General features: G+C 48.3%; 2 protein-coding genes across 9 annotated transcripts in view; one reads left to right on the top strand and one right to left on the bottom strand.

Annotated features, from left to right (window-relative positions):
* The window catches only part of APMAP (adipocyte plasma membrane associated protein), a 172,241-nt gene that overhangs the window by 20,264 nt on the left and 124,146 nt on the right, over positions 1–27,831 (top strand). For 4 of the 8 annotated variants that reach the window (XR_011995358.1, XR_011995356.1, XR_011995355.1 and 1 more), the window contains exons 4-8: positions 2,426–2,518; positions 4,049–4,165; positions 5,439–5,613; positions 6,227–6,361; positions 6,812–7,004. Coding sequence is in view for 2 of the 8 variants with exons in the window: in XM_026016340.2 (XP_025872125.1) it covers positions 2,426–2,518; positions 4,049–4,165; positions 5,439–5,613; positions 6,227–6,361; positions 6,812–7,004; positions 11,652–11,861 (923 nt within the window). In the remaining 6 variants the exon portion in view is untranslated. Of the gene's footprint in view, positions 1–2,425; positions 2,519–4,048; positions 4,166–5,438; positions 5,614–6,226; positions 6,362–6,811; positions 7,005–8,476; positions 8,617–11,651; positions 14,128–27,831 lie in introns of those variants that run through there. The other 4 variants (XR_011995353.1, XR_011995354.1, XM_026016340.2 and 1 more) reach the window with 3 other exon arrangements.
* On the bottom strand, positions 14,123–26,667 carry CST7 (cystatin F). Its single transcript, XM_072727391.1, has 4 exons — positions 26,513–26,667; positions 19,958–20,130; positions 18,402–18,518; positions 14,123–17,931 (listed from the first exon to the last, which is right to left on the bottom strand). Exons 1-4 carry the CDS (start codon positions 26,586–26,588, stop codon positions 17,854–17,856), a joined length of 444 nt encoding a protein of 147 aa, XP_072583492.1. The 5' UTR covers positions 26,589–26,667; the 3' UTR covers positions 14,123–17,853.

Genomic DNA, 27,831 nt, shown 5'->3' with positions numbered 1-27,831 from the left:
GTTCACAGGGTCTGTACGTATGTTCCCTTTTTCATTTTTGTTGTTAGTAATTTGTATCTTTTCTCCTTTTAATTTAGCCTAGCAAAAAGATGATCATTTATTGATTTTTTTTCAAAGAACCACCTTTTGGTTTTGTTGATTTTTCTCTTTTGATTTCCTGTTTTCAATTTCATTGATATCTGCTCTAGTTTTTATTTATTATTTCTTTCTTCTGCTTATCTTGGGTTTATTTTTCTTTTCCTGGTTTCCTAAGATGGATACTTAGGTGATCGATTTTAGGTCTTACTTATTTCCTAGTATATGCATTCAATGCTGCATAAATTTCTGCACTGCTTTCACTGTATCCTACAGGTTTGGCTAAGTTGTATTTTCATTTTCATTTAGTTCAAAATGTTCTGCAATGTATCTTGAGATTTCTTCTTTGAACTGTGAATTATTTAGAAGTGTGTTGTTTAATCTTCAAGTATTTTAGCTTCCAGCCATCTTTCTGTATTAATTTGTATTTTAATTCTGTTATATTCTGAGAGTAATGTATGATATCTATTCTATTAAATTTGTTAAGGTTGTGTTTTATGGCTCAGATTGTGGTCTGTCTTGCTGAATGTTGCATGTGAGCTTAAGAAAAATGTGTATTCTGCTGTATTTGGATGAGTAGGAGATAGAGGTCAATTGTATCTAGTTCAATGATGCTGTTGCTTTCAACTACGTACATACTGATTTTATGTCTATAGAACTTGTCCATTTCTGATTGAGAGATGCTGAAATCTTCAACTCTCATAGTGTATTTATCTGTTGCTTCTTGCATTTCTATCAGCGTTGCTTCATGGATTTTGATGATTGGTTATCAGGCACATACATGTTAAAGCTTATTATATCTTTTAGGAAGATTGACCCTTTATTGTGTGTCATGTTCTTCTTTATCTCTGATAATGTTCTTTTCTCTGAAGTTGGATCTAAGATTAATAACAGCTACTCCCTTTCCTTTGATTAGTATTGGCATGACATATCTTTTTTTTTTTTTTTATTGGCATGACATATCTTACTTACTCTATCTTTATTTTTAATCTAAGTGTGTCCTTATATTTAAAGTGGGTTTCCTGTGGATGATATGTTATTGGGTCTTGTTTTTTGATTTACTCTGAGGGTCTCTGTTTTTTAATTGGTTATTGATGTTTATAGATTTTTTTTTAAAAAAATATTTTATTTTTTATTCATGGGAGAGACAGAGAGAGAGAGAGAGAGAGGCAGAGACATAGGCAGAGAGGTAAGCAGGCTCCATGCAGGGAGCCTGATCCTGGGACTCCAGGATCATGCCCCAGGCCAAAGGCAGAGGCTCAACTGCTGAGCCACCCAGGTGTCCCCAGACCACTGATGTTTAAAGTGATAATTGATACAGTTGGATTAACATTTACCATAATTATTACCATTTTCTATTCCTTTGGTTTTTGTTCCTACTTTTGTCTTCACATTCTGCCTTTTATAGTTGTTTAGTATAGTTGACACAGAGTGTTACATTGTGTCGTGTACAACTTAGTGACTTGACAAGTTTGGACATGATGCTGTATTCACAAGTATAGCTAACTTTTATAGTTTTTTTTTTAAAAGGTTTTATTTATTTATTCATGAGAGACACAGAGAGAGAAAGAGAGGCAGAGACATAGGCAGAGGGAGAAGCAGGCTCCATGCAGGGAGCCCAACGTGGGACTCGATCCCGGGTCTCCAGGATCACGCCCTGGGCTGAAGGCGGCGCTAAACCACTGAACCACCCAGGCTGCCCTAACTTTTATAGTTTTAATTGACCATTTTATGATCCCATTTTGCCTTCTTGCTTAGCATATCAATTATACGTTTTTCTAAAAAATTGTTTTACTAGTTGCCATAGAATTTGCCCATATACATTCAAAAACAATGGAATGTTCCATGTCATCTTTATACAGGGACATGCTAATATCTATATTGTTCCTGTTCTAGTATATGTATTGATAAACTGAGCACTTACTGTGCTTTTAGTTTTATCCCAAGGGACTTCTTAGCAGTTCTTCCCCTTTAGTTGGATATAATCAGCATCAGCAGCAGACATCAGCCTGAGGCAGACATGAACACATTTCCCTGAGTGCTGAGTGTCAGCCTGAGAGTCCATGCTCTTTTGAGAGTGGAAAATCCTCACAGTTTTCTTCAGACTGGCATCTCTGTACCCTTGCTCGAGTGTCAGGTTCAAATCCACATGCCAGTGCCCCAGGCCCCCATGGCTTTATCACTGTGTGCTTTAAGAACTCAGGCATCACTTTTCCTTCATCTTCAGAGCTGCCATTTTCTTTTAGAGATGAAAAATACAAACAAGCCACCTCTGTTGTAGAAGGCAGTATGATCACAGTTCTTAGGCAAATCTAGTAACTCTCTTATTCCTTTTTTTTTTTTTAAACAGATGTGATGTTTACTGGTACGGCAGATGGCCGGATTGTAAAACTTGAAAATGGTGAAGTAGAGACCATCGCCCGGTTTGGTTCAGGCCCTTGCAGTAAGTCAGTGACTGCCAACCCTCCCCCATGTATGTCTGCTATCACTGAGAAAGGTGCTGAATGGCTGTGCAGAGCTAGAAGTCAGGTTCACCCTTGGAGAAATAGAGCTCCTGACCACCTAGCAGATAGAGTCTGACCTGGGCATTACCACCAGCTCTTCATTTGCCATGTGGTCCCTGGACCTCATGGTACCTGATTGTGACTGGGCAGGTGCAGTTTGCCAGCCAGGCAGTGGCCCACACCTGCTGGTTACTTTATGGACCCCCTCCTCCCCTCCATTCCATAGTGGCCTGTGTACACACTTGAGGTAACTTTGAAGATTAATAGCTATTGTCAGAGTGCTGCTATGGAAGAGTAGTTGGCTAGTTGGCTATGTTATTACCTGCATGCGGAAACATTGTTCCTGATGCATTTCACTGTACAAAGAAAGTTAAAAGTCACCTCAGAGTCTTCATTTTAGTGCATAGCTTTTCAGATCTCTTTTTGTTCATGAGTACTGTGGTTTTGTGGTGGAATCATACTCTATATTCGTTTTTTCAAGCTGCCTTTTCAACTCTATTTTGGGAGTTTACCGATCCTATAAATGTCCTGCAGTAAGGATTCCGTAGTAAGCACCTCTGCAGTAAGTGCCCCTGCAGAAACCCCCCTTCATTGAGTACTCTGCAGTCAGCACCTTGCAGAAAGCACCCTACACTAGAGCACTCATAGAAAGCACCTCATAGAAAGTACCTCTGTAGAAAGCACCCTGCAGTTAAGCATGCTACACTGAGCACCTCTGCAGTAAGCACCCTGCAGTAAGCACCCCTGCAGTAAACACCCTGCACTAGAGCACTCTGCACTAGATCACTCTGCAGTGAGCACCCCATAGAAAGCACTCTGCAGTAAGCACCTCTGTAGAAAGCACCCTGGACTGAACACCCTGCAGTAAGTGCCCCACAGAAAGTACCCTGCAGCTTACATAAGCACCCTTGCATATAGAGCCCTGCAGTAAACACACCTATAATAAATTCGTATTTCCACAGGTTTAAAAGGGTATAGATAGTAATTTGAGGAATAAAATAATAGTTCTCCCTTGAAGCCAGGTGGAGGGAAAACTGCTAAGACCCTAAATGAGCACAGTGTTCAGATCAGACTGTTGGGATTAAACTCACCATTTCTAAAAAAATAAAAAATAATAAAATAAAATAAACTCACCATTTCTTGAGGCCCTGGGGGAATTCTAGAGTTGGTCCCTGGCTCCTGATGAAGTCCCTGAGTTAACTGTTCAAGTCTTGGGAATGCGATTCTTGGGTACCAGCTGTCGTTCATATGTTCAGATCCATATTCTCAGGTGGTCCCTCTGGATCCATCAGGCAGTTGTCATGAGTTCTGAGGGGGTTGGAATACTAGGGGGTGGGTCTGTGTCTAATGCCATGGGCTTTTTTGTTTTGAATAGCACTATGTGTATTTGGGAAGGGATGGATGAAATACTTGGAGGCATAGGTAGAATCTGGGACCACCCACTGATTCCTACCCGTTTGTTTCCCTAGAAACCCGAGATGATGAGCCTGCTTGTGGGAGGCTCCTGGGTATCCGGGCGGGACCCAATGGAACCCTATTTGTGGCTGATGCATATAAGGGACTATTTGAAGTAAATCCTTGGAAACGTATGTAACAATGCCTTATTTTCTTCTGTGATGATTTCAGATGTTTTAAACGATAAGTGCGTAAGTGGATCCAATGGAATTTGTTCAGACTACTGGAGACTCTCTAATATTTTTTAATCCATTGAATAGTACTGGAAGTGTTGTCTGCACATATCAGCGGCCATGGAATTCATGACTGCATTTGGTCAATATCCTAATTTCCTGTTTTTTTAGCCACAGGGTCTATTCCTCAAAATGTTTGGTTAGAACTCCTCTTCGTGTCTTTATTTTTCGGTGTCTCTCTCTGTCTTGTCTTCCTGTTTCTTTACTGTGTCTGTCTTTTCCTTTGTTCTTTGTCCACGTCCTCCTAGTTTTCTCTCTGTACATGCTTCAGCAGGAGAATTTGTTATCTTGGGGGGTGCCTGGGGCTCTGGGTGGCACCGCTCTGTGATTTGTTGGCTGTGTGACCCTGCAGGTGCTTTAACCTCTCTGTGCACAGGTTACTTATCCATGAAACAGGGCTAATGGTAGTGCCTGCCTTGTGGGATTATGTGAGGGTATAAATGAGATTGTATATAGAGATAGCGCAGCACTCCATACATGGTTATTCTCCTTTATTTTTTTAATTTTTTATTTATTTATGATAGTCACACACAGAGAGAGAGAGAGGCAGAGACACAGGCAGAGGGAGAAGCAGGCTCCATGCACTGGGAGCCCGACGTGGGATTTGATCCTGGGTCACCAGGATCGTGCCCTGGGCCAAAGGCAGGCGCTAAACCGCTGCGCCACCCAGGGATCCCTTATTCTCCTATTTTTAAAAGCTGTCACTATTTCTGTATTTAAAACCAGGTAAATGGAACAATTTGTATTTCCCTCAAGCAAACCAAAAGATAGTCAGTTGCCTTTCACCTAAGATTTTTAATAGATTTTTGAAAATCAGTTGGTCTCAATAAAAGAAAGAGGGCCTCATCTTTATAGGAAGGATTCTGCCCTTAATGAAGTCAATGTAAAAACGTTCATCACTTACCAGCTGAAAGAAAGAAAAACACTTTGTTACTGGGAGAGGGAATAAATCTACTGGCATATGACATGGGGAAGAAGGTCATTTTAGTTTTTCCTTTTAAATCAGGTAGGCTGATTGAGACTTTGAAATTATTGACATACAGGTTCTTAGAATGAAAACAGGTCTTTTCCTCCCTCCTTTCCTTCTTTCTTCCATTATTTCATTCTTTCTTTTCTTCTTTGCTCCTCCCACACTCCCTCTCTCCTCTCCTTTCCTTTCTTCCTACTTCAGGTGAAGTGAAACTGCTCATCTCCTCTGAGATACCCATTGAGGGGAGGAAAATGTCCTTTGTGAATGATCTTACAATCACTCAGGATGGGAAGAAGATTTATTTTACAGATTCTAGCAGCAAATGGCAGAGACGAGATTATCTGCTTCTGGTTATGGAGGGAACGGATGATGGGCGGTGAGTGTTCATTTTAGATCTTCTACTCAGTGAGATCATCAGGCAGGGTGACTTCGGCACAGCTTATTTGTGGGAGTCATTGGAGTATTTCTGAGCATGATATTGCAGCTTTTGAGGTAGGACTTTCATGACTTCTGGAAAGAGGTGATGGATGCAACACAACAGAGCAAGATGCTCTCACTTTCCTTTGAAAAAATGAAATTAAAACAGGCCAGTGCATCTGAGCATGTGGTCTAGGCACTCTGGGTGACACCTCCCAGGCTGGCCTCGGTTTCAGGGCATCTCTCCCAAGGGGGACATCTTTGAGGCTGGAGCCATGGGGGCCCTCCCTGGTGCTAAACCAGCTCCCATCTCAGCGAGGAAATGGACTGGGGCCCGGAGAAGGGGGGGCATGTCTCTGGAAGAGGATGCTTAGGGTCTGCTCTGCATGGGAGAGGCCTCCAGGGGGCAGCCTGGAGTCAGGTCTGGGCAGAGGACCACCAGAGGCCTTGTCACTGGGTTGTGAGGATCCCCTTCATAGGCACACTGCCTGTGGCTCAGAGGGGAGCGAGGCTCCAACTTGGCAGGGGTCCTGGACTCTCCCACCTGAGTGTTTGCTGTTGGCACCCCACAGTCTGCTAGAGTATGACATGGAGACCAAGGAAGTGAAGGTTTTACTGGACCAGTTGCGGTTCCCTAACGGAGTGCAGCTTTCTCCTGAGGAGGACTTTGTCCTGGTGGCTGAGACGACAATGGCGAGGATAAGAAGGTGCGTGCGGCACCTGCCAAGCTGTTGGAGCGTGCCAGAGCTTGCTTACCCTGGCCCAGCCAGGTTTGGGCTAGGAGATGTTGAGCTACTTGATTGGAAATGGGGCAGGGCACCTTCTTTGTGTGGTAATGGAGGCAGTAAAATTCAGGGATGGCTTTTCTTTCTCTCCCATCTCAGCCTGCTTGAAAGTTGTAGCCTGGGAGAGTCTCGGTTTAATGCTGACCACACATCCTGGTCCCTTTCCCTATGGGGTGGACTGTCTCCCTGCTACTGCTTCTAGCTGTGCCCCAGGCTGGTGAGGGCCTCTTTCAGCATCCTGTGCCTTCCTTCAGGGTGGACACATTTACAGTTGTAAATCAATTGGAAACCAAGACCATTTTGATGCTTGACTAAAATTTTTCCTTAAGTTGGGGGGCCACTGCTCACCACTTGCTTGGGTGAATTTTTCAGATTCTACGTGTCAGGCCTGATGAAGGGAGGGGCTGATCTGTTCGTGGAGAACCTGCCTGGATTTCCAGACAACATCAGACCCAGCAGCTCTGGAGGGTACTGGGTCGGCATGGCAACCATTCGCTCCAACCCTGGGTTTTCTATGTTGGATTTCTTATCTGAGAGACCCTATATTAAAAGAATGATTTTTAAGGTAACTATGAAAACTATAATTCTAAAAAACAAAATGAAAATGCATCTGATTATGTCTTTTTTGAACTTTGTAGCTCTAAAAAATTTTTGTGCTGCTTATATTTTGTACTTTAGTGACTTTTTTTAATATAGAGAATGAGCAAGCATGTGTGTGAGCAAGCAGTGGGGAGGGGCGAGGGAGAGAGGGGGAGAGAAAATCTTACAGGCTCCACACCCAGCAAGAAGCCTGATGCAGGGCTCAGTCTCAAGACCCTGAGATCATGCCTCACCCTGAAATCCAGAGTCAAGAGTTGGAAGCTCAACCGATTGAGCCCCAGGCACCCCACTTTTAGTGACTTCTTTAAAACACATTTTATGCTTCAGCCTGAGATGTAAACTGAAACACTTGAACTCTTTGATGTTGCCCTTCTGGTTTCTTTGGATATTTTTACCATCCCCCTTACCGTCATGTCCTGTCAATCACACGTGCCCCTCTGTGATGGCTATCACAGGCCTTCTCCCCTCTGCAACTTGGCCTTCAAATGGGGCCCTGCACACCACACTGCTGTGCTCCTCAAATGTTACCAAGCATGCCTTCCTGCGGCCTCACATGGAGACCACTGTCCTTGGCCCCCAACCCACCCTGGCTCCTCCTGCCTTCTGAAACCTTCATGTCAGCCATACACCCCCACCCCCATAGGATCTTGACCTTTTACTTCTTAGCACACCAAACTCGTTTTCATTAAAAAAAATCACCCACCCTCACAAATGGCCAGCCACTCAGACCCTTTAACATAGCCTTTCCCCCAGTGACTTCCAGTGTAACTCCACATTTTACACTGTGGATGAGGAGCCTCTCAGTATAGGTACTTCCATCATCCAGAAATCTTCATTTCCAACAAGCTCCATTTCATAGGCTGAATAGATGTGTGAAATTGGTATTGGATATTGAATATTGAGTAGATATTAAAATAATTGTAAGTTAAGGCCCTTGAAGGTACCAGGCAGCAATTACTGAGTCTGTATAGAGCTGGGCCCTGTGTCTAGGCCCTGTGGAGGGGCTGCAGGCACCTGCTCTGTCAGGCTGGCCCATGGCTTTCCTTTTTGTTTCAAGTTCCGTGAGTCACTGTGGAAAATCCCCATCTGTTCAAAAATAATACATCCTTTCTTTTTGCCTCGTTGGCTTGAGAGCCAGCATCTGTTCCCACTGGGACCTGGAAGGAGGCAGAATGGTGAGGTGATTTTCTTTTTTGAGTTTTTTCAGATTTGTTGTTTTTGTTTTTTGTTGTTGTTTGTTTTGGGACAGGGATTTTGAAGAAGGCCAGGCCAGTTGTGGGATCTTACCCTAAATGTAATTGAAATTATTGAGGATTTGTGTTTGTTTTTAGTTTTGAGACAGTATCAGACTTAGAAAAGTAGCAAGAGTATACAAAGAACTTCTTTCCTTGAAGTATTTGCAAATAAGTTGCTAACCTGGTGCCCTGTCATCATTAGGGTTTGGGCAAGTACTTGCTCTAGTGATATCCTTTATAACAGAGCATTTGACCTGGATGAGGTGTGGCCTTCAGTCGTCATGTCTCTTTATTCTGCTTCAGTCTGGACAGCTCCTCAGTCTTGATCTTTTTCAAAATTACAGGTCAGTTATGTGGTACAATGTTCCTCCATTTGGGTCATCTGGCATGTCTCATGATTAGATTTAGGTTCTACATCTGTGGTGGGAAGACTACAGAAGTGATGTGTGTTCTCAGTATGTCCTGTCAGGAGGCATGTGATGTCAGCTTGTCCCATACTGGTGGTGGCAGTGTTGACCACCTGATTCAGTGCTGAATGCCACCGGGCTTCCCCATTGTGAAGTCATTCTTTTTGCACTTGTAATTAAAAAGTATTTTGTGGGGAGGTACTTTCTAAATAATTAAATATCAGTATAATCTCATGATTGCCTATCCTTTTTTCAGTGGGTTATAAGCTGTTATTGCCATTATTTATTTTGAGGCTCAAATTGTCTGGCTGTGGCCAGTGGGAGTCTCTTCAGGGTGGTCCTTGAGCTTTGCACATGTCCCTACCAGTTTTGGAGTGGTTCCTTAGTCTCTGGCACCATTCATTGTTCAGGCTTATCATGCCTCAGCTCTGTAGTTGACCACTTCTGCAGGAGCCCTGGTTCCTTCTAAAGGGATCTAGTGCTACACGTGCACACTACTTTTGGTGTATTGCTGCCCCCAGCCCCCCTCAACAGAAAAGCCGGGAACATATGCACATATATTCATAGATATAAAAATACATTTGACCTTTGAACAACATGAGGGTTAGGGGATCTGGCCCCTCTGCAGTCAGAAATCTGCATATAATCTTTGACTCCTCGAAGACCTAATTACTAACAGCCTACTGTAGACCAGAAGCCTCACCACTAACAGACACTTGATTAATATATAATTTGTATGTTATGTGTATTATATACTGTATTCTTCAATAAAGTAAGCTAGAGAAAGAATATTATTAAAAAATTATAAGGAAGAGAAAATACATTTATGGCACTGTATTTATCCAAAAAATCTACATATAGGTAGATCTGCTGCAGTTCAGACCGGTGTTGTTCAAGGGTCAAATATATATATATATGGTGTACATACACATGTTTATACATGTTCATTTATTCATCATCTGTTTATTTTAATTGAAAACTATAATAGATGCTATTTTGGCTTCCAGTTCCATACTACGGGATTCTAGTTTTCTCCACTTCCATATTAGTACTTCCCTTCTCTGATAGTGAAACATCTAGATCCTATTATCCTTCATACCTGCATGATCAGATCTCCTGAACGTCACCCATCTGTGGCCATTGTCCCCCATCACACAGCCCCTGCTAGGACTCTAGCATCCCATGCTGGGCCTTTCTTCTCAACCACATGAGGCCATTGATGGCTGTGCTGACTGCCACCAGTTAAACACCCTCCTTATGCTGTCTGGGCTCTGCCAGCCTGTGCCAGGCCACCCCACTGTGGCCCTATTCTGTGCCACTGCCCTACTGCCTTCTCCCTTCCCCCAGTGTGGACCCTCCCTAACCCTGCTTGGACTGACTTGTGGTCTGAGCCATAAGTGGTTCCAGCCTCTGCACATACCTACCTTGCTGGGCCCTATAAGCCACTTCAGGGCATTATGTAGCACAAAGTTTTAAAGAGACCAGTATGTGAAGGGCAGCCTATAGCATGGCTCCTCTGGCTATGAAGAGCCTGGTGTGGAGGAGGCTGCAGCAGCCAGGAAAGGTGGTGAGGCAGAGCCTGGAGTGGGGGGTGGTACATACATAGCACATGACAAGACCCTCTGGTGCCAGGCTTGCAGGTTCTGGAGAGAAGGGATCAGGCATGAGGGCTGGGTTCTCAGCATCAGCAGATGATGTCAGGGGCCCTGTCTCCCTAGCCAAGGTATCTGACAAGTTTGAAGAGCTGTTAGAAAGTCCCAGTGAAGATGGGTCAGTACCAGGGGTTGGAAATTGGGGTGGAGATTTGAGAGCTTTCTGGGAAAGCAGCTTAAACCTAGGAGAAAGGGTGTGATGTCTTAGGGGATAAGATGGGGAGAGCAGACCTAGCACTGAAGTAGGTGGCATTTCATGGGCTATGGGAAGCCTTATGGGGTATTTTAAGCTATAATCAACTTTGATTGCCATAGAACTTTTAGAACATAATCAACTTGTATGACTGTTTAGACCTTTCCAATGATTAGGAGACATTATTCATTGGATATTTACAGTTGTTTGGCTGTTTCCTCTTACATTAAAAGGTAGACATCTGCCTATTAATTTTCACTCATTGGCCTTGTGCAGTAGCATACTGTCATCATTTCCTCCTGGGTGTCCTGCTCTGTCAGAAATTACATATCTCACTCTCCGGTTTCTCTCCTTAAAACCCTTCAGTAGCCCTGTGTGTCCCTTGACCCAGCTGAGCCACAGGTCTCCTAGAGGGTGCCTCGCTCAGCATGGAGGTGTTTCCCTCCATCTATCTCTACATTGGCTTCAGGTAGAGCTGCCAGGGATCAGCGGCAGGGAAGCGGTGGAGGGCAAGGACACATTCATTTAACCTGTCCAGGTCTTTTCTCTTTAACGTGAACCACTCTCACAATCTCCATCATTTGTACCTTGCACATATGAAATATTCTATATCTAGCCTGAGGGCTTGGTGTTTATTCTGGCTAGCTAGGCTGTGCTGGTTTTAACCTGGCATTCTGGGTTCCATGTCACTGTGGCCCTGGCTTCAATGTTATGTTTTCCTTGGATGTGAGGAACCTTAAATCCTTCTCTCAGTTCAGCCAGGTCATCCAGAGTGGCATCTGCACTGGGTCTGGTAGGCACCATGGAGAGTACTGTTGGAAAGTTTGAGCTGGGCTTGCCTTGCTCTGGATGCAGGTGACAGGAGTCTCCTTGGCCTGCTCTGCCTGGGGGCAGAAGTGGGAGAGGCCTGCAGAGCAACAGGCCCTCTGCCAGGGGCAGGGAGCTGGTTTAACCTGGCTCTGTTCTGTGCGGCTTTCCTGTCACTGGAGGAGCTGGGTCCTTACAAGATGGTGAGGGGATATGGCATCTGTGAAAAACAAAATTCAACTGAGTAAAGGCCTGATCTGCTCACGCTGCTCTCTTGGTCAGAAATTAACCTCTCCTCACACTGTGCTTCCCTCCCAGCTGTTTAGTCAGGAGACTGTGATGAAGTTTGTACCACGGTACAGCCTCGTACTAGAACTCAGCAACAGCGGGGCCTTCCGGAGAAGCTTGCACGATCCCACTGGGCAGGTGGCCTCCTACGTCAGCGAAGTGCACGAGTACAACGGGCACCTATACCTGGGCTCCTTCAGGGCCCCCTTCCTCTGCAGACTCAGCCTCCAGTCTGTCTAGCAGCCTTGACCATGGCTGTGCCAGGAGTCCTCACACTGGGCACCACTCCTGGTCCAGGAGATACCATGCACACAGCCCTTTCTACCTGCACCTGCTGGTCCTTGGAAGTGGATGGTGAGACCCTGTGGATATCTGGGCTCCTATAGGATACCGCTCACTTGGGTTGGATATTGCATTTAGATGGAAACATAATATGCCACAAGGATAATAAGTCCATGTTAAGCCATTTTCCCTTAAAAAAAACCTTTCTAAGTACAGTGATTCTCTAGGACTTAGGAGACTCCATGCACTTATAATAGGCCTCAGGGTTTGGTAAATAGAGCAGTAGATGAGATGTCCAGGGATTTTGTTTTTGCTACTGGCCTGTCCTGCCATCCTCAGTATCTATACTATAAAATGGGGTAATACTGGTCTTTGGGGGGAGTGGTACAGTAAGGGCAAGGAGAGCTCAGTGCAGAAATGTGTCTAGGCCAGTGGGTGGAGCTGTGCAAGTGATAGAGCTGTATTCTCCAGAGTTATGTGGGACATGGACATTCCCTTCCGTAGCTCATACCCTCCAGCTTACTCCAGTTCAGCCCCACTTTGAACCAGAGGGTTTTCAAGACTCCTGAGTCCCTATCAACCATTTAAAGGCAAGGACCTGAGTAAGTGCATAGAAGCATGTTGATTGGGACGCCTGGGTGACTGAGCATCTGCCTTCTGCTCAGGGTGTGATCCCAGCGTCCTGGATCGAGTCCTGCTTTGGTCTCCCTGCATGGAACCTGCTTCTCCCTCTGCCTGTGTCTCTGTCTCTCTCTCTGTGTCTCTCATGAATGAATGAATGAATGAATGAATGAATGAATAAATAAATAAATAAATAAATAAATAAAATCTTAAAAAAAAAAACAAAGAAGCATGTTGATCCCATCAGCTCAGAGAGGACCTGCCGGACTTCTCTCTGTTGAACAATCTACCACCCAGCAGCTGGGTACTACAGGGCAGAATCTAGGGGAGTCCTGTTGACACGCCTTTGCTCTTTACCTCTAGACCAACAGGTGAACGGTGCACATGTTAATGTCATTTGCTAGAGTATCACAAGCTTGAAGTTGCTGTGTTTTCTGATAAGTATGTCTACACACTGGTCCTAATTTTGTCAGGGGACTCATATAATAATGATAATTAAATTGACTTTGCTCATTACCCTCTTTGGATGGTGTTGCCTGTAATGTAATTATATTAATTGTGACTGGAGTTTGATTCCATTGAGGGCTGATATGAGAGGATCATTTTGACCAGGACCTTGCTTAGGGACAAGCAGTTCAGTCCATCTGGCTTGCTCAGGGTCCCTCACAGGGCAGCCACCTCTGGCCATCACCTCCTGGCAGTGCTCGCCCTTGGGCAAGTTGATACTATATTGCGTTCCTGTTCCAGCCTACAGAATGGGGCTGGTATCTGTTCCTCTCTGTCCTGGGTGTTTGTGAGAGCCCAGAAGACACCGTGTCTGGAATGGTTTTCAGTTACTTGATAAGGAAATATTTTATGTAAGTAATGATACTACAGTTGGGAGAAGATTGATAGCTGTGGTAACATCTGCATTGTGTGTGTCAGGTTGCACTGGCTGGCAGCATCCCCTCTGCTTCCTTTCCCAACAGTGGCCATCCCCTCCCCCGTGCTGATCTGGCCTCATTTTAGGGGAAAGAGTTGGGATCTGGAAGTTGGCTCATTTGTTGTTTTGCCTGCTCAGGGATGCCTTTATTTTGCAGTAGCAGTAGGACAGACTCAGTCTGTCAGCTTCAGTCCAGTTGATGTGACCCAGAATGTATTAGGTGGATGACTCAATGTTACTTATGTTACTTTAGAGGAAAAAAAGTTGAGTATAGATTATTAAATACTTTTTAATAGATAATGGTGCAACCCATGTATCAGCTGTCCAGGAATAAGGTAAAACCTGATCATTTTGTCATAAAAAACGATTTAAAGTGTGTGGAGCATATATAAGTTGACTTTTTGATTGAGAACAAAGGGCTTTGCTTTTAGTGCTTGCTTTTTACCAATGCAAAGAAGCTGGTGAGTTGCTTTTCACAGTGTTCAGCAAAGGAACTTAGATGTTGATTTTCTGTCTCAGTGTCATTTCCTATGTTTTATCTGGTAATTTGCCATGGTGAGGTGCAAAGTATAGCCTTATTAGGTTTAAATATGTGATATGCTTTTGTTGTAAACATCATGCAGATTTGTTCTAATGTGAATTATTAACATGCTTTTAAAATTAAATCAAGTGATTCATTCATTGTGTGCTTCTTTATTATCTATTACAAAAACTCCAATGGGACTCAGGTACTGCTGTTTTAAGATGTTTATCATCAACATACATTAGCAGAGTGGTCTGTAGTTTAGAAAGTGTTTTCACAGACACTGACCTCTTACTGATGGGAGGAGATAAACTTGTTTTACAGGGGGGAACTGAGGCTGGGGGTGAGGGTGACTTGCCCAGACTCCCTGGGCACACAGTGCCAGCACACTGCTGAGTCAGGACCCATACCCTGACTTCAGAATCTGCTGGGGAAGCTGGGAGATGAGGCAGGGTGGTGTTCCCAGGACCCGGCTCTGTGGTGATCACTGCCCAGCCCAGGGGTTGGACCTTGGCTGCACATCCAAGTCCCCTGGAGTGGAACACCTGGCTGGCTAGCAGTTGAGCTCTGCATTCGGCTCAGGGCGCAATCCTTGGGTCCTGGGATTGAGTCCTGCATTGGGCTCTCTGCAGGGAGCCTGCTTCTCCCTCTGCCTATGTCTCTGCCTCACAACCGGTGTCTCTCATGAATAAATAAATAAAATCTTAAAAAAAAAAAAAAAGTCCTCTGGGGTTCCCAGTCTTCTGGAGTGACCTGGCATCATTGTGGTTTTAAGCTTCACAAGTGGTCCCTGTGGCAGTGGTGGGGCACTCATCACTGTTGGGGCCCACTTTTACCCTAAAGAGGGGCTAAGCTGGATGGATACCTGGAGGAGGGCCAGTAGAGCTGAATCCCTGAGGGTCTGTGTATAGCTAGTGAGGAGGTATGGGACATGGCCAGGGAAAGCTCTAGAACACTCTGGGCAAGACTGTTAGAATTTTGACTGGTTTTGCTCAGTTTTTGAGACCTTTATTATTTTTTCTCTTCAGTCCTGATTCTGGTAGGTCTTAGAATCCTGGGTACTTAACTTTTACATTTTCTCAGTGGGACTAACATTAGGTGATGTCACAGCTTCCCTCTGGGTCGGAGTCATTCCCTCTGAGTCCGGGTGAAGCTCTAAGTTTAAAATAGGTAAAATTGGGTTGGCAATGCTAGACTTCAGGTCACTGGTTGATATCTGCTACCTAGGTAAGTTATACCATCACCATGTGGGCATTTTGTTTCATCTGTTTGAATCCTACAAGGTGGCTATCTGGCCAGTTTCTTCCCAGATTGGATTTTGGTGTGCTCAGTCTGGAGAGCAGTCTTTCATGGGGAGCAAAGTTAACATTGATAGAACAAGCAGCGTGCCCACAGGACCTGCTCTATAGGAAGCTGTAGCAAAACGTCTGTGGTAGTGTGGTTGGTAGATGTGTCTCGGTGGAGGACAGGGCACATCAACTGTTGGCTTCCACAAATCAGAGTAGCCCCACCCTTGCTCACTGGCTCAGCTCCTTTTCCTTCTGGTGTCACTGGTTGGTATAAGAGTTATTTAAAGTCCAGCATTGTCATCTGTGAGGTATAGTACATAAAGCAGATTGGGAATAATAAAGCAGCTGATGTATTTTAAAGTAGAGTTCAGGGCCCGAGGCCCCCATGTAGAGAAGATTTGCAGAAGGTTTGCAGAAGCCTGAGATTGGGGGACACATGGTCAACTGGCTTCTGCAGTAGCTGGTTAGCCTTAGTTCTAAGATTTCTGTTTACTTTATAGGAAGAGATTTTAGATACCTGGCCCCAAATGATGTTTTGAATATTGTGGGCATAATTTATGGTTGAAAACTGAGATTTTTGAGATTCATATTTGAGGTTTCCCTCTCTGTCCCCAGAGGGAAGGTCAGCCCTAGCTCCTGGCTGGGCAAAGGGGGAGTTCATATGCAACTCAGCTCAGAGCAGAAATGCGGTGAGGCTACCCTCCCCCACACCTGTGTGTGCATTCTCATTTCTGACCTTGAGGCCAGGTGAGGCCAAATGGGCCTCACAGGCCTGGAGGCCTAAGTAAGTTTTAAGGAGAGGCCTGGCCTTCCTGTGCTCTGGGCTGTATTGAAATGTTAATGAGCACTGACTGGGAGTTAGCATGGGTTCCAACCTTCATTGGCTGCATAGTCTTGCCTCTTCAGCTGTGTCCCAGGCCCATCTGACTCTGAAGCTCTAACTCCTGGTGCTCCTGTCACCTTGTGTATGTGTGTATGGGATCAACAGTGCTGGGTGAACTCATTTATCGTAATGAAAGGTTGGCCTTTAGAATCTTCAAGTAAAGTTCTTGTGGCCTAGTTAGCGTAGTTGTCACCGATGTCCCTGAATTAAATGACGAGGAAATTTTTCGAGCCAGCAAAAACGAATGAATATATTTGGAATTAAAGCTCTCTCTTCACTGAAGGAAGCCAAAGGGTAATTCATTTTGGCTTGTACATACTGATCAAGTTTACAACTGCATACTAAATTGTTATACATATTAATACTGATTTTGTTTCCTATGAATTATCAAGACCATATTTTTTAAAGACTTATTTATTTTAGAGAGACAGAAAGAGGAAGGGAGGAGGGAGAAAGGGAGAGAGAGAATCTGAAGCAGAGTCCCTGCTGAGTGTGGAGCTGGGCTCCATCTCACGACCCTAAGATCATGACCTGAGCTGAAATCAAGAGTCAGAGGCTTAACCGACTGAGCCACCCAGGTGCCCCAGGTCCATACATTTTTAAAAGGCAACAGTGGATTTTGTACTAATCTATAGTTTGAAGAGGCCTGGAGAGGAAGAAGTCCAAAGTGAGAGGCTCCGCATTCAAACCCAGGCCTACTGGAGCAGTAGCAGGCCGAGTGTCTTCTCTGAGTGAAGCCCATCTCTGTCTGTAGGCTCCTGGGCATGTCCATGGCCCAGCCTTGCACTGTTAACAATACCAGCTCGAGCGCTGTCTTTTACAAGGATGCTGGTGCCTGCCAGCCCACAGTAGTCTCCTCGTCCTCTTCCCAGGCATGGCACGTACACCTGAAACCTGGGCCCCCCCTTCCTGAGGGGCTGTGTGGGGGGGTGGTCCTAGCACTCTGCTTTACCCCATCTGCCTGGGGACATCTCTGCACGTGCTGAGCCTCAAAGGCAGTGGAGAGAACTTGGGTGTATGGCTCCTGGTGAGAAGAAAGCCTAGCTGGAGGTGAGTGCCTTCTGGGTGGGGTGCTCCCTGCCCTACCAGTTCATGATGTGAACACAGGCTGGCCTATTTCTGGCTTTTCTGTCTTTAGTATCTTTTAGCCAGCAGTGAAAGGCTGGAAAAGCCTCCAAGGGGCTTTATGGGAGTCATTAGACCACTCAGTGAGGGGGATCCCTCACAACACTCACCTTGCCTTCCCGACTGTCCCTTTAACAGGCAAAAGCAATAGCTGTTGCTTTGAGATTGGTCAGTTCTTCATATTTATTCATAATTTTATTCATCCTCAAAAGTCCAGATGCATAACAGCTGACCTGATCCCCCTGCCCAGTGCTGTAGATCTCTGGGCTTTCACTGCTGTATGTGGGACCACCGGGTAGTCAGGTGGGAGGGCACAGGAAAACGCCTCCCTCAGGGGTCCGGAATCTGATAAATTCCCATCAAAGCATTAGTAAAATTAGATTTAGAAGAAAATGTGAAATACATAACATAACCCCAGGCAGTGTCGGTCTTCCACCCCAGCTGTTCTGCAATGTATCCATGGGCACTTCCATTCTGCTCCCTGGGGAGATACCACTTCCAGAAAGTCCGAGGGCCTGTGACAGCCAGGGCGGGGCTATGACGGAGCATGGTCCAGAGCACAGGTGCCCCTGGCTGAGAGGCAGGAGTCAGTGACAGTGGAGCAGGGGCACCTCGAACCTCTGGAGCCAGGGGATGACCCACACTTCAGTGTAGCAACTGAAAGTCTGAAACAAAGAGGGGCACGCTAAGACCCTTCTGTTGCTGCGGCCCTCCTGCCCTGCTCTGCAGGGGCTGAGTCCCCTGAGCCGCTGCTGGGGCCTGTGTGCATGTACCTCTTCCTGATGATGGCCCTCCCACCCCAAGTTGGTATTTTGGAAAATTTCACCTCTGTAGAGAAGTTGAGAGAGAGAGATCTGGGAATATATGCTTTTCACTTTCATTTGCAAACTAAGCTTTGTCGCATTGCTCTCTCCCTGAGCGTGTCTGTGTGTCTGTAGCTTCTGAACTCTCTGGAAGCTGTTTTTGTTCTAACGTTCCCTGCCCCATCCCAGCATGTGGGGTGTGCCCCTGGTCCGTGGGTACTGCGCGGATGCTGTCGGTGAGACCTGGAACCTTGCAGGCAGGGAGGTGATAACGGGATGTCTCCTAAAGCCCTGGGGAGTGGGTGTAGGGAGGTGAGACCCCTTTGCTTTACCCGTTTTAAAGTTTGGTTGGTCTGGAAGTCACAGTTGTCTAGACTAGGATGCTGGGTCTTCTTGCAAGAAGTTCTGCCAATCTTCATGTCCAGCATGTACCTCAGGCCCTTCACGATCTAAGGGGAGAAAGGGCCCTACTTGTGTTACTTGGTCCAGGACAGCAGGGTGGCTAGGATGGCTGCTCCTCCACCAGCAGGAGGAGGCATGGAGGCAGGGGGCAGAGATGCTGGGATATCCCCACCACCCACCCCCATGGGCCGAGGGTGTGGAGGCCTGTCTGGGACTTAGAGAACCAGGAGGGAAGCTGCTGCTGGGTCCCCGGTCCCCCCTTCCTTTCTTACCCACTCATGTCCTTCCTGCTCATGGCTCCAGTTCTTGGTCCCCAGGTGAGCCTGGGGCTCTGTGTCTGTCCTCAGGACATTTCCTTCCCACCCAGAATTCTCCATGAGCAGAGCCGACCCCGTGCCTCACCAGGGTGAGGTGATGTTCCCTCCAGGCCCAACACCCACCTGTGGCTTGTGCTGCCCTGCCGTACCCCCTGCCCTGCTCCCTTGCCCCACCCTACCCCCCAACGGTGGTCGGTTGTTTTTCTCCCAGTTTCAGAATAGACCTTTTCCACTTGCATGTGGAACCAGCAACCTGGTTCATTGTCATTTGTGGTCTCTCAATAAAGGCTCGACTGTACAAGTACCAGATGAAATAAAGTAATCCCCAGTATCACTGAGGGGTAACACCCTACCCCCCCTGCTCATTGGCCCTTGAGCCCTGGCACAGCATCAGGGGCTTGTGTTCCTGCAGGAGGTGCAAACCTGGCTCTGGACCATCCCACGGCCCCTGGGGCAGAGTCCCTGGAGACAGGACACTGGCGATTTCCATGGGAAATAGGCTTTTCAAGCTCACACACACCAGCCTGCCTTTCTACAACATGCTGCCTAACCATAAAAATAGGCTGCTCTTAAAAAAGTTTGCAGTTTTTGAAAAGAATAAGGATTATAAGAATTTCCAATAATCCTGTTACACAGAGGTAACCAATATCAGTATGTGTAAAAATTATTAGCATTAGAATGGGACACCTCACCCATCTTTCCTGGGGGGGTTATGTGGGGAAGGGGGAGAGGTCTGGGCAAAGCTCTGATGATGGGGCCCAGACGGAGAACGGCAAGAGGTCCTCTGTGGCTGCGGTGCAGGGTGGGGACTCTGACAGGCGGTGTCAGGGCTTCCTGTGGGCCAGCATGCTGCTTCCCCACCCCACTCCCACCCCCGCCCACAGCTCACCCAGCTACAGAGGCCCTCTCCTGCCCTGCCCTCCTGGGTTCAGTTCCAGGTGTGCTGATGGCCTGGGAGAGGCATGCTTTCCTAAGAGATGGCTCAGGACCTTCTAGATGTGCCCTGGGTGCCTCTGGCTCTGGCCACTCATGGACTGTTTGTGGCCGCTGCTGTCACCATCCCAGCCTGGGCCTGAGTCCTAGGTGGATGGGCGGGCACTAAGTGGGTTGGTCCCTGGTAAGACGGGAGCCACTGCAGCCTGGCCTCTAGGGGTGTCCCTGGCCCTCACCTGGACCAGGGCCCTGCTGATGTGGGACTCCTTGAACAAGAAGATGTCATTTGTACAGTTGTTGAACCTTTCAACGCTGTGTCTGGCTGCTTGGAGGACTCCGGGATCATGAGGATTTATTGTTTTGGGAAATCCTGGCTTCACATCAGAGCTAAGGATCTGGGAACAAAACTCTGAAACAGAGAAGCACAGAACCAGACAAGAACATTGCTTTTAGCAGGTTGCGCCTCACACCTTGGTTCTCCTGCTCCCGGTATGGCCCCTGGCCATCGCCCTACCTCTCAACCAGCCACCCCACGCCCCACACCCCACAGTGTCTTTGTTGTGCCTCCCCATGGTTGCTCCCTACTAAGAGCTGAGGACAAGGCACAGTGGGTGGTACAGTGATGAATTGCGTAGTCCCGTCTTACTGTGCCTACCACATTGTCTTTTTCGGAACCCAGGGTCATTTCTAACGTGTTAAGGAAAACCTGAACATGTCTTCAGGTGGTGGAGCCTCTGGATAGGATGCAGCTCCAAGGGTTGGAGGAAGGCACCCCGGTTGGCCTTTGAGGCCGCTGTCATCCAGACCCAGCCCGTCAATGTGGCCTCAATGAGTGGGCCATGCAGAAGTGCCCGGAGGCCCATCCTGCCCTCTCACTGTGAGCATGCTGGTGCTGTCCTCTGCTTCAGTGGTTCTTGTCAGAATCCACCCAGCTTCCAGGCTCTAGGTTGGCCTGCCAGGGGACCCCAGCTCCCAGGGACACCCTTGCAGGAGGCCCCAGCACATGGCAGCAGTAAAGCACCTAATGCCCCTCACGTGCTGACTCCTTCCATGCTGTTCTGGGTGCAAGTATGAGGATGGGGGTCAGGCCTGGGCAACTTCACCCCACACAGCTTCATGGCAGAGCTGGCACGTGGTGGACGGAGGGATGAGTGGCTCTCTTTCATCCTTCCATGCTCTCTCTATTCGGAGGAGGCCCATATTTGGATAAAAGCTGGGTCAGCAACATGAGGGCCCTCTTCCCCAGCACTTGGGTCCTCCGGTGTCTGACAGAGCCAGGCAGAACCAGGGTTCCTCATACCCTTCCTCTTCCCTCCACACTCTCTGCTCCCAGGCCCCAGAGAAGCAGAGTCTGGCCACACCCCAAGGCCCCCTGAAGGAGAACCTGACTTCATTCCTCTGTCCAGCTCACTCACTGGCGCTTCGGGAGCCCCCCTCATCCTGCAGGCTCAGGGGGTGTAGAGGCCTATGTTCGCTGGAGCTCATGTTCCAGTAAAGAAATAGGCCAGAGAAACCCCAGAGCAGCAGATGAAGTAAGAAAACAGGAATGCGAAAAGCCCCACTTTCCCACATAGCAACAAGTGAATGATGGCCTTCTCTGGTTGGAGACTCATGGTGAATTTACATTTCTGTCAGTTTTTCTACAGTAGACAACTGATGTATTAACATAAAAAGAGGGGCACCTGGATGGCTCAGCCCATTAGGCGTATGCCTTTTGCTTATGATCCCAGAGTCCTGTTTTCGAGCCCTGCTTCTCCCTCTCCTCCTCTCCCTGCTTGTGCTCTGTCTCTGTCTCAAATAAATAAATAAAATCTTTTAAAAGATAACAAAAAGTCAAAGTTTTGGAGGGAGGAATTAAACTGGGGGGAGAGAGAAGGGGAAGAGGGTTTTTAGATTCGTAAACTGCTTCTCTTGATGAAGACATTCTCCCAGATGTTCCTGAAACGTTAGCGTGCCAGAGTTGATCCAGAGCTGAGCCGCTTTATTTCATTAACTAAAACAATGTGAAGGGCAAGGTCCTCAGTGGCACGGTCCATCCCAGGTGCTCGGGAGCCACTCGTGGTCGTGGCGGCCAGTGCAGGTAGGGACGCCTTGTCCTTGCAGAGGGCCCCATGGGACTGCACTGCCCTGGGACTTCTCTCTGCTTCCCTCTGCTGTGAGGGAGTACTTTTATGCAGGCATCAGTGTTCAGTCTGGGTTTAGCACAAGGCAGAGGTGCTGAGGCAGCAGGAAGTGGAGACTCGGGGTGTGTGGGTAGCAGCAGTGGTAACCTGGCTTCCGGGCTGAGCGTATGTAAGGGGAGAATACTGGTGCTGACTTGTGCCCACCCTGCCCTGTCCCCTCCTGAGAGACACCCCAGTCTGTCTGGGGGGTGGAAAGTAAAGGTGACAAGCATGCAGGCTTTGGAGGAGGCAAGATACCAGCTGTTCCTGGGGAAGAAATCTCCACTTTAGGGGAGGAAGCTGGCAGCATGAATTCAACAGGACATGGGAGCTTTAACAGAACCTGCACTGGGATGTCCCACTGGGGACAAGGAATCCCCCACTCATGGGGGCTGACAGAGGGGGCTGAGGGAAATACCCGTCACTGGTATGGGGGGTAGGGTCAGATAGGGCCAGTGGGCTGGCAAGGCTAGGGAACTGCCCAGCAGGGTGGCGCCTTGTGTGCCGTGCCCCTGCTATGGTGAGAACCAGGACATGGCCAGGGGGCACCTGGCTGGGTGGTCTTGTGTCCCCTGTGTGGTACAGCAGACGGAGCACCGAGAGTGGGCAGAGAAGGCATGAGTCTGTGTGCGTTCTGTGACCCTGGAGGGTGTCCTGCGGTCTGGGGAGGGCCAGCCTGACCCAGCAGGGCCCTACGTGGCAAATGGGTCTCCCCCAGCTGGTTCCTTGGGCTCAAAGCCAAAACATCAAGACTAAGCTCATGATTCTTCGGCAAGCCTCCCTCAGCTTCAACAGCCCCACGACCTGGTCCTCTGTCCCCAGTGAAAACAGCATATTGTTGGTACCCTTTTCAACATGGGCAGTCATGGCTATCTGCTGGTTTCCCTCACAGCTCTGTCCCTGACCAGCACTGGGATTCTCCTGTGTGAGAGTCCAGCCCTCCTAGGAGAGTCTTTGCTTAGAGTCTCCAGAGATGGAAACAAGGAAAGCTGCTTGTGTTCCTTGAGTGCTTGCAGCTGGGCTCTTGGGATGGGTTGGGCCCTGGAACCTGCATTTCCCCAACTACCCACGTGGCTCTGTTGTAAGTGGGGGCGCGGGGGTCTCCTGGCCTTGGTGCATAGATGCCTTAACATGAGGAGTGAGGGGCCGGCCCAAGGGCTGCTCCTCCAGCTCCTGTGCCCGCTTGCCACACCAAGATGAGTGTGATTTGTAGTTGAAAAAAAAACCATCTGGACAAACAACTGCAAGCTTGGTTTCTGCTCCTCACTGTAGTGATGGCAGAGAAGAAAGAAGCCACCTTCACAGAAGGGATGGGACCTCTAGTGTATTCCTGCTGTCAGAGTAGAGGATCCCCTCCTTTCCCTACTGGGGATCAAGATAGCTTTTATTTTTTGCTTTGTATAAATTACCTTTATTGGTTTTTCTGATTATAAGCTTACCTGTTTTGGTAGGAGATCTGAGAAATACAGAAAAATATAACAAAATTAGTTATCACTCTTAGTATCCCAAATTAGAAATCACTCTTAGTAACCACTGTTAATGACTTTTAAAATAAAATGTATTAAATGTAATTTAGCTTGAATTGAACAAGATTAAAAATGAAATGAAAGGGGAGCCTGGGTGGCTCAGTTGGTTAAGCGTTTGACTCTTGGTTTCAGGTCATGAGAAGGAGCCCCAACTTGGGCTCCCTGCTGAAGGGGGATTCTGCTTGGGGTTCTCTTGCTCTCCCTCAGCCCCTCTCACAGTCTCTCTTTCAAAAAAGGGGGGCACCTGGGTGACTCAGTGGTTGAGCGTCTGCCTTGGACTTAGGGCATGACCCCAGGGTCCTGAGATTGAGTCCCACATCGGGCTCCCTGCAGGGAGCCCGCTTCTCCCTCTGTCTGTGTCTCTACCTCTCTCTGTGTGTCTCATGAATAAATAAATAAAATTTTAAAAAAATGAAGTGAAAGTAGGTGAGGCTGAATCTCAGATGTGTATCTCGTTGGAACCCATGTCACTTCCTAAGGATTTTAATAATGTTACCAAAAGTTTAGGGAAAATACTTAAGTTGGTTTATTTTTATCTGACTACATGTTTTCCTAAAATGGGGCTTCATGTCAGTAAAGCTTCATCAGTGCAGTTGTCTAAACAAACAATAAAAGCTCCACTGTTAATTTTTTTTAAAAAAAGTTGGAAGTGAAATCTACTTTTAGGATTCTTCAAGAGAAATCAGCAGGGAAAGCCTCTTGGAGAATAAACATCCCAAAGAAGCTCCTTCAGGGAAGAATGGAAGCCACCAAGTGGGTGCTGAGTAGACACCATGGGCTGGTTGGCCCAGGGACCCTGCCAGGGGTCAGTCCCAACCCCACTAGGGGGGCGTGGGCTGTCCTCAGGGATGGAGGGAGTGGTCTGGGCATGTGCTGCACAGTGGAAGTCTGGGGAGCAGGACAGTTAGAGCTGTTCCTTTCTTGTCACTACTCTTGGGGAAGTGTGCATCCCCATTCTACAGGGGAGACACTGGGACCCCAGAAGAGTGCAGGGTGAGTTTAAACCAGGTTCAACTAATTGTAAAGGCCTGTAATGAGAAGATGGGCCACTGCAAGATTGGCTGGGGGCAGGGGAAGGGGGGCAGGGTGTGGCAGGACAGCCCAGTGGAGCTTCCCAGGGAAGGTAACAGGTTGAGAAAGAAGGACTTGAAGGTTTCAACGAACATAAAAGGGCTGAGGACACTGATGTGGCAACTTCCGAAATCCTGACAGGCTTAGGGAGGGAAGATGCCACGGGGCTCTGCATTTAGATGAGTGCAGTTTAGCATCTGGGCATGGGGAGGTTCATATGCCCAGAGGGCACCACTATCAGGGCCTCTGTTGCCCCCCTACCACGGGAAGGCCCTGGGGTCTCTTCTCAGAGGAGGGAAGGGAAAGGCTGTGGGAGCCATGGGGACAGAGTTGGCTCTGGGCTGAGCTCCCATCTCTTTTCAACCACCAGAGGGGCCTCCAAGCCCCTCTTTCTCAGGCCCTTGCTGGGGTCCGCATCTGTCAAATGAATGAAGCACCAGAAGGGATTGCCTCGGAGTGGCAGAGGTAGGGTGTGGGGGAAGGCTACCAGTGTGGCAGATACTTGGAGCAGGGATGTGGGCAAGTGGCTCCCAAGCACCCCAGGCCAGCGAGAATGCTTTCTATAGGCCACTGCCGGCAGACCTCTTCAAGGCCCAAGGGTGCTGAGGACCGTCCATCATCTCATGGATGAGGACCCTGCAGCTAAGGGAGGCTGCAGGTTCCACAGCTAGTAGATTTGAGGAGTCTGTGGTACCCCAATGGTCTCTGCATGTGAATGTGGGCCCTGGACTCTGTAGCTGGTTCTCAGTGGCAGAGAGCAGGTCTGAGAGCAGCAGGGGAGGGCTGCTGCCTCGGGAGAGCCTGTCTCCGCCACCTTCCGATGGGGCAGGTGCTCTGATGTGGGCATGGACTGGAGAGGGTTTGGTCCAGCAGTAGGTGGCCGCAGAGGGAGGCAGCCCTGCCCTTGAGAGGACACTAACCGTTGTCCAGTGTCACCTGTCTCTGTATTCCCCATGCAGTTCCCACTCTGGTGAGGAAACGGAGACAAACAGAAGGAACTTGGCAAAGTAGTTGACAGTGAGTGTTAATAATTAAATTCGTGCCGTTATGATGGCAGGCTCCACGTGTGTCCAGGAGAGCCTTCACTAAGGTTTTGAGGAGTGTGCTTTTCTGTTCTGAACATCCAGCTTCTTCCCCTGACTTGCCCCCCTGGGATGGGTATGGGGGTGGGCACAGGAAGACAGTGGTATCCTGAAGAGAGGCCTCCATGAGGCAGGGAAGGTTATCTTCACTATGAGAGTAAAGAATGAGGGTTGGGGAGAGAGAGGAGGCAGGGTGTCCTTTCCCTGTGATGGCCAAGTGCAGCACCCACTCGGGACAATCCAGGGGCCAGAGGCAAGTGTCTCCATGAGAGCATGTGACCCCTCCAGCAGCTGAGAGGTTCAAGGAGGTGGGGTGGGGTTCTCTACATCTCCACCAGCAACCACCACCTGTGATCCCAGTGATGGGAGGGCATCACTTGCCCCTCTGTGCTCTAGTGAGGACAGGTGTTCCTGGGTTGTCTAACTTGGGCAGGACACCCAGTGTCCTTGTGCCTCAGTTTCCTGGAGCACGGCCACAGCACCCTCCCTCCCCTTGTCCTCCAGCTTTGGGTGGGTGGGCAGGAAGCATCTGATCCTTAGGCTCTGGGGACTTAGCCTAAGTCACAGGACAGCCGTCTGTGGCCAGGAAGGGCAGACATCAGATAGAGACTGACAAACCCCGGGCATCCCAGAGCCCTCAGCATGGGGGGCCACAGGGGAGCCTTCCTGGGACCAAAGGTTCCCGGGCCCTGTGTAAGCCTTGGGAACAGGGCTGGGGTGGGGAGACAGTAGGCTTCTGTCACCCCTGCCACCAGGCAGGTCCCAGAGCCCCTTCCCTGGGCCCCGCACAGGCAACTGCCCCTGCCACAGCGAGGTCACCTGGGGCAGGCCAGCCAGCAGTGTGCCTTGGGGACCCAGGCAGGAGGCTCAGGCCACACCCCACCACTGGCAACCTGGGGACTTGCCTTGGGAGCCCCGCGTGGAGCGCCCCAGGGAGAGCCTGCTCTTACCTGCAGGAGGGCCCCCGGTGGTGGTGCTCCAAAGCAGGCCACACAAGGCTAGCAGCAGCTGCCTGTCCTGCCGCATGGCTGCGAGCGGAGGGAGCTGGGGCCTGCGGCCAGGGCTGTGCTGGAGAGCCGGGAGGGGCCGGTGCGCTGGGGCTGGGTGCTGCTTGGGGGCAGGGGTGGGGTGGGTTGATGGGGGAGGTGCGGGCCGGGATGGTTTCTTGCTGAATCATTTTGACCAGAAGCTCTAGTCACCTGCACTTCTATGGGCTGCAGAGTCAACCGCTTCCTTTATAAAAGTTTCCAAACAGCGATTATGCATTTGCCAGGGGAGGAGGAGGAACAGAAATGAGAACAGTGAACAGAACCTCTGCAATTTTCTACCCTCAAAATATACATGAAGTAGACATTGCATTAAAAAAAATTAGCAGGGATTTTCAGAGACAGAATCATCTGGGTTTCCTTCAAAGGACACACTTCTTAGGCCCATGATTCCGGCATGCTGGGTGGCCCCTACCAGGGACTGTCCTGTGCTGGTATGAGGGGCACCTCCCCCTTAGAAGTGGGCAGGAAAGTGGGGGTGCAGACTGCACTCTCAGAGAATAGACATTGCCAGGAAACATGCGCCCTCTGGGTGATGTCTGCACCTGGACACTGGCATACAAAAGTGTTGGTTGGTTCAGTATTTGATTACTTCCCAGCTTCAGCTTCACTCTGGCAAAACAGAAGGAAGAACAGATTTTTCAGAATCAGGTTTCCTTTGCGTGCCTAGCCCAGCGGTTAGAGTAGGGGCTCTGGAGCACCTGGCTTCAATTTGTTTGGATTTGGCTCTGCCTCTTTTTTTTTTTTTTTTTTTATTGGAGTTCAATTTGCCAACGTATAGCATAACACCCAGTGCTCATCCTGCCAAGTGCCCTCCTCAGTGCCCATCACCCAGTCACCCCATCCCCCTGCCCACCTCCCTTTCCACTACCCTTTGTTCATTTCCCAGAGTTAGGAGTCTCATGTTCCGTCACCCTCTCTGATATTTCCCACTCATTTTGTCTTCTTTCCCTTATAATCCCTTTCACTATTTCTTATATTCCCTGTATGAATGAAACCATATGTTTGTCCTTCTCCGATTGACTTACTTCACTCAGCATAATACCCTCCAGTTCCATCCAAGTAGAAGCAAAAGGTGGGTATTTGTCATTTCTAATGGCTGAGGAATATTCCATGTATACATAGACCACATCTTCTTTATCCATTCATCTTTCGATGGACACCGAGGCTCCTTCCACAGTTTGGCTATTGTGGACATTGCTGCTAGAAACATCGGGGTGCAG

This window comes from Vulpes vulpes, chromosome 11 (assembly GCF_048418805.1).
Source record: "Vulpes vulpes isolate BD-2025 chromosome 11, VulVul3, whole genome shotgun sequence".
NCBI lineage: Eukaryota > Metazoa > Chordata > Mammalia > Carnivora > Canidae > Vulpes > Vulpes vulpes.
Note: the sequence above shows the minus strand (reverse complement) of the source record. Positions and strands in the feature narration are given on the sequence as shown.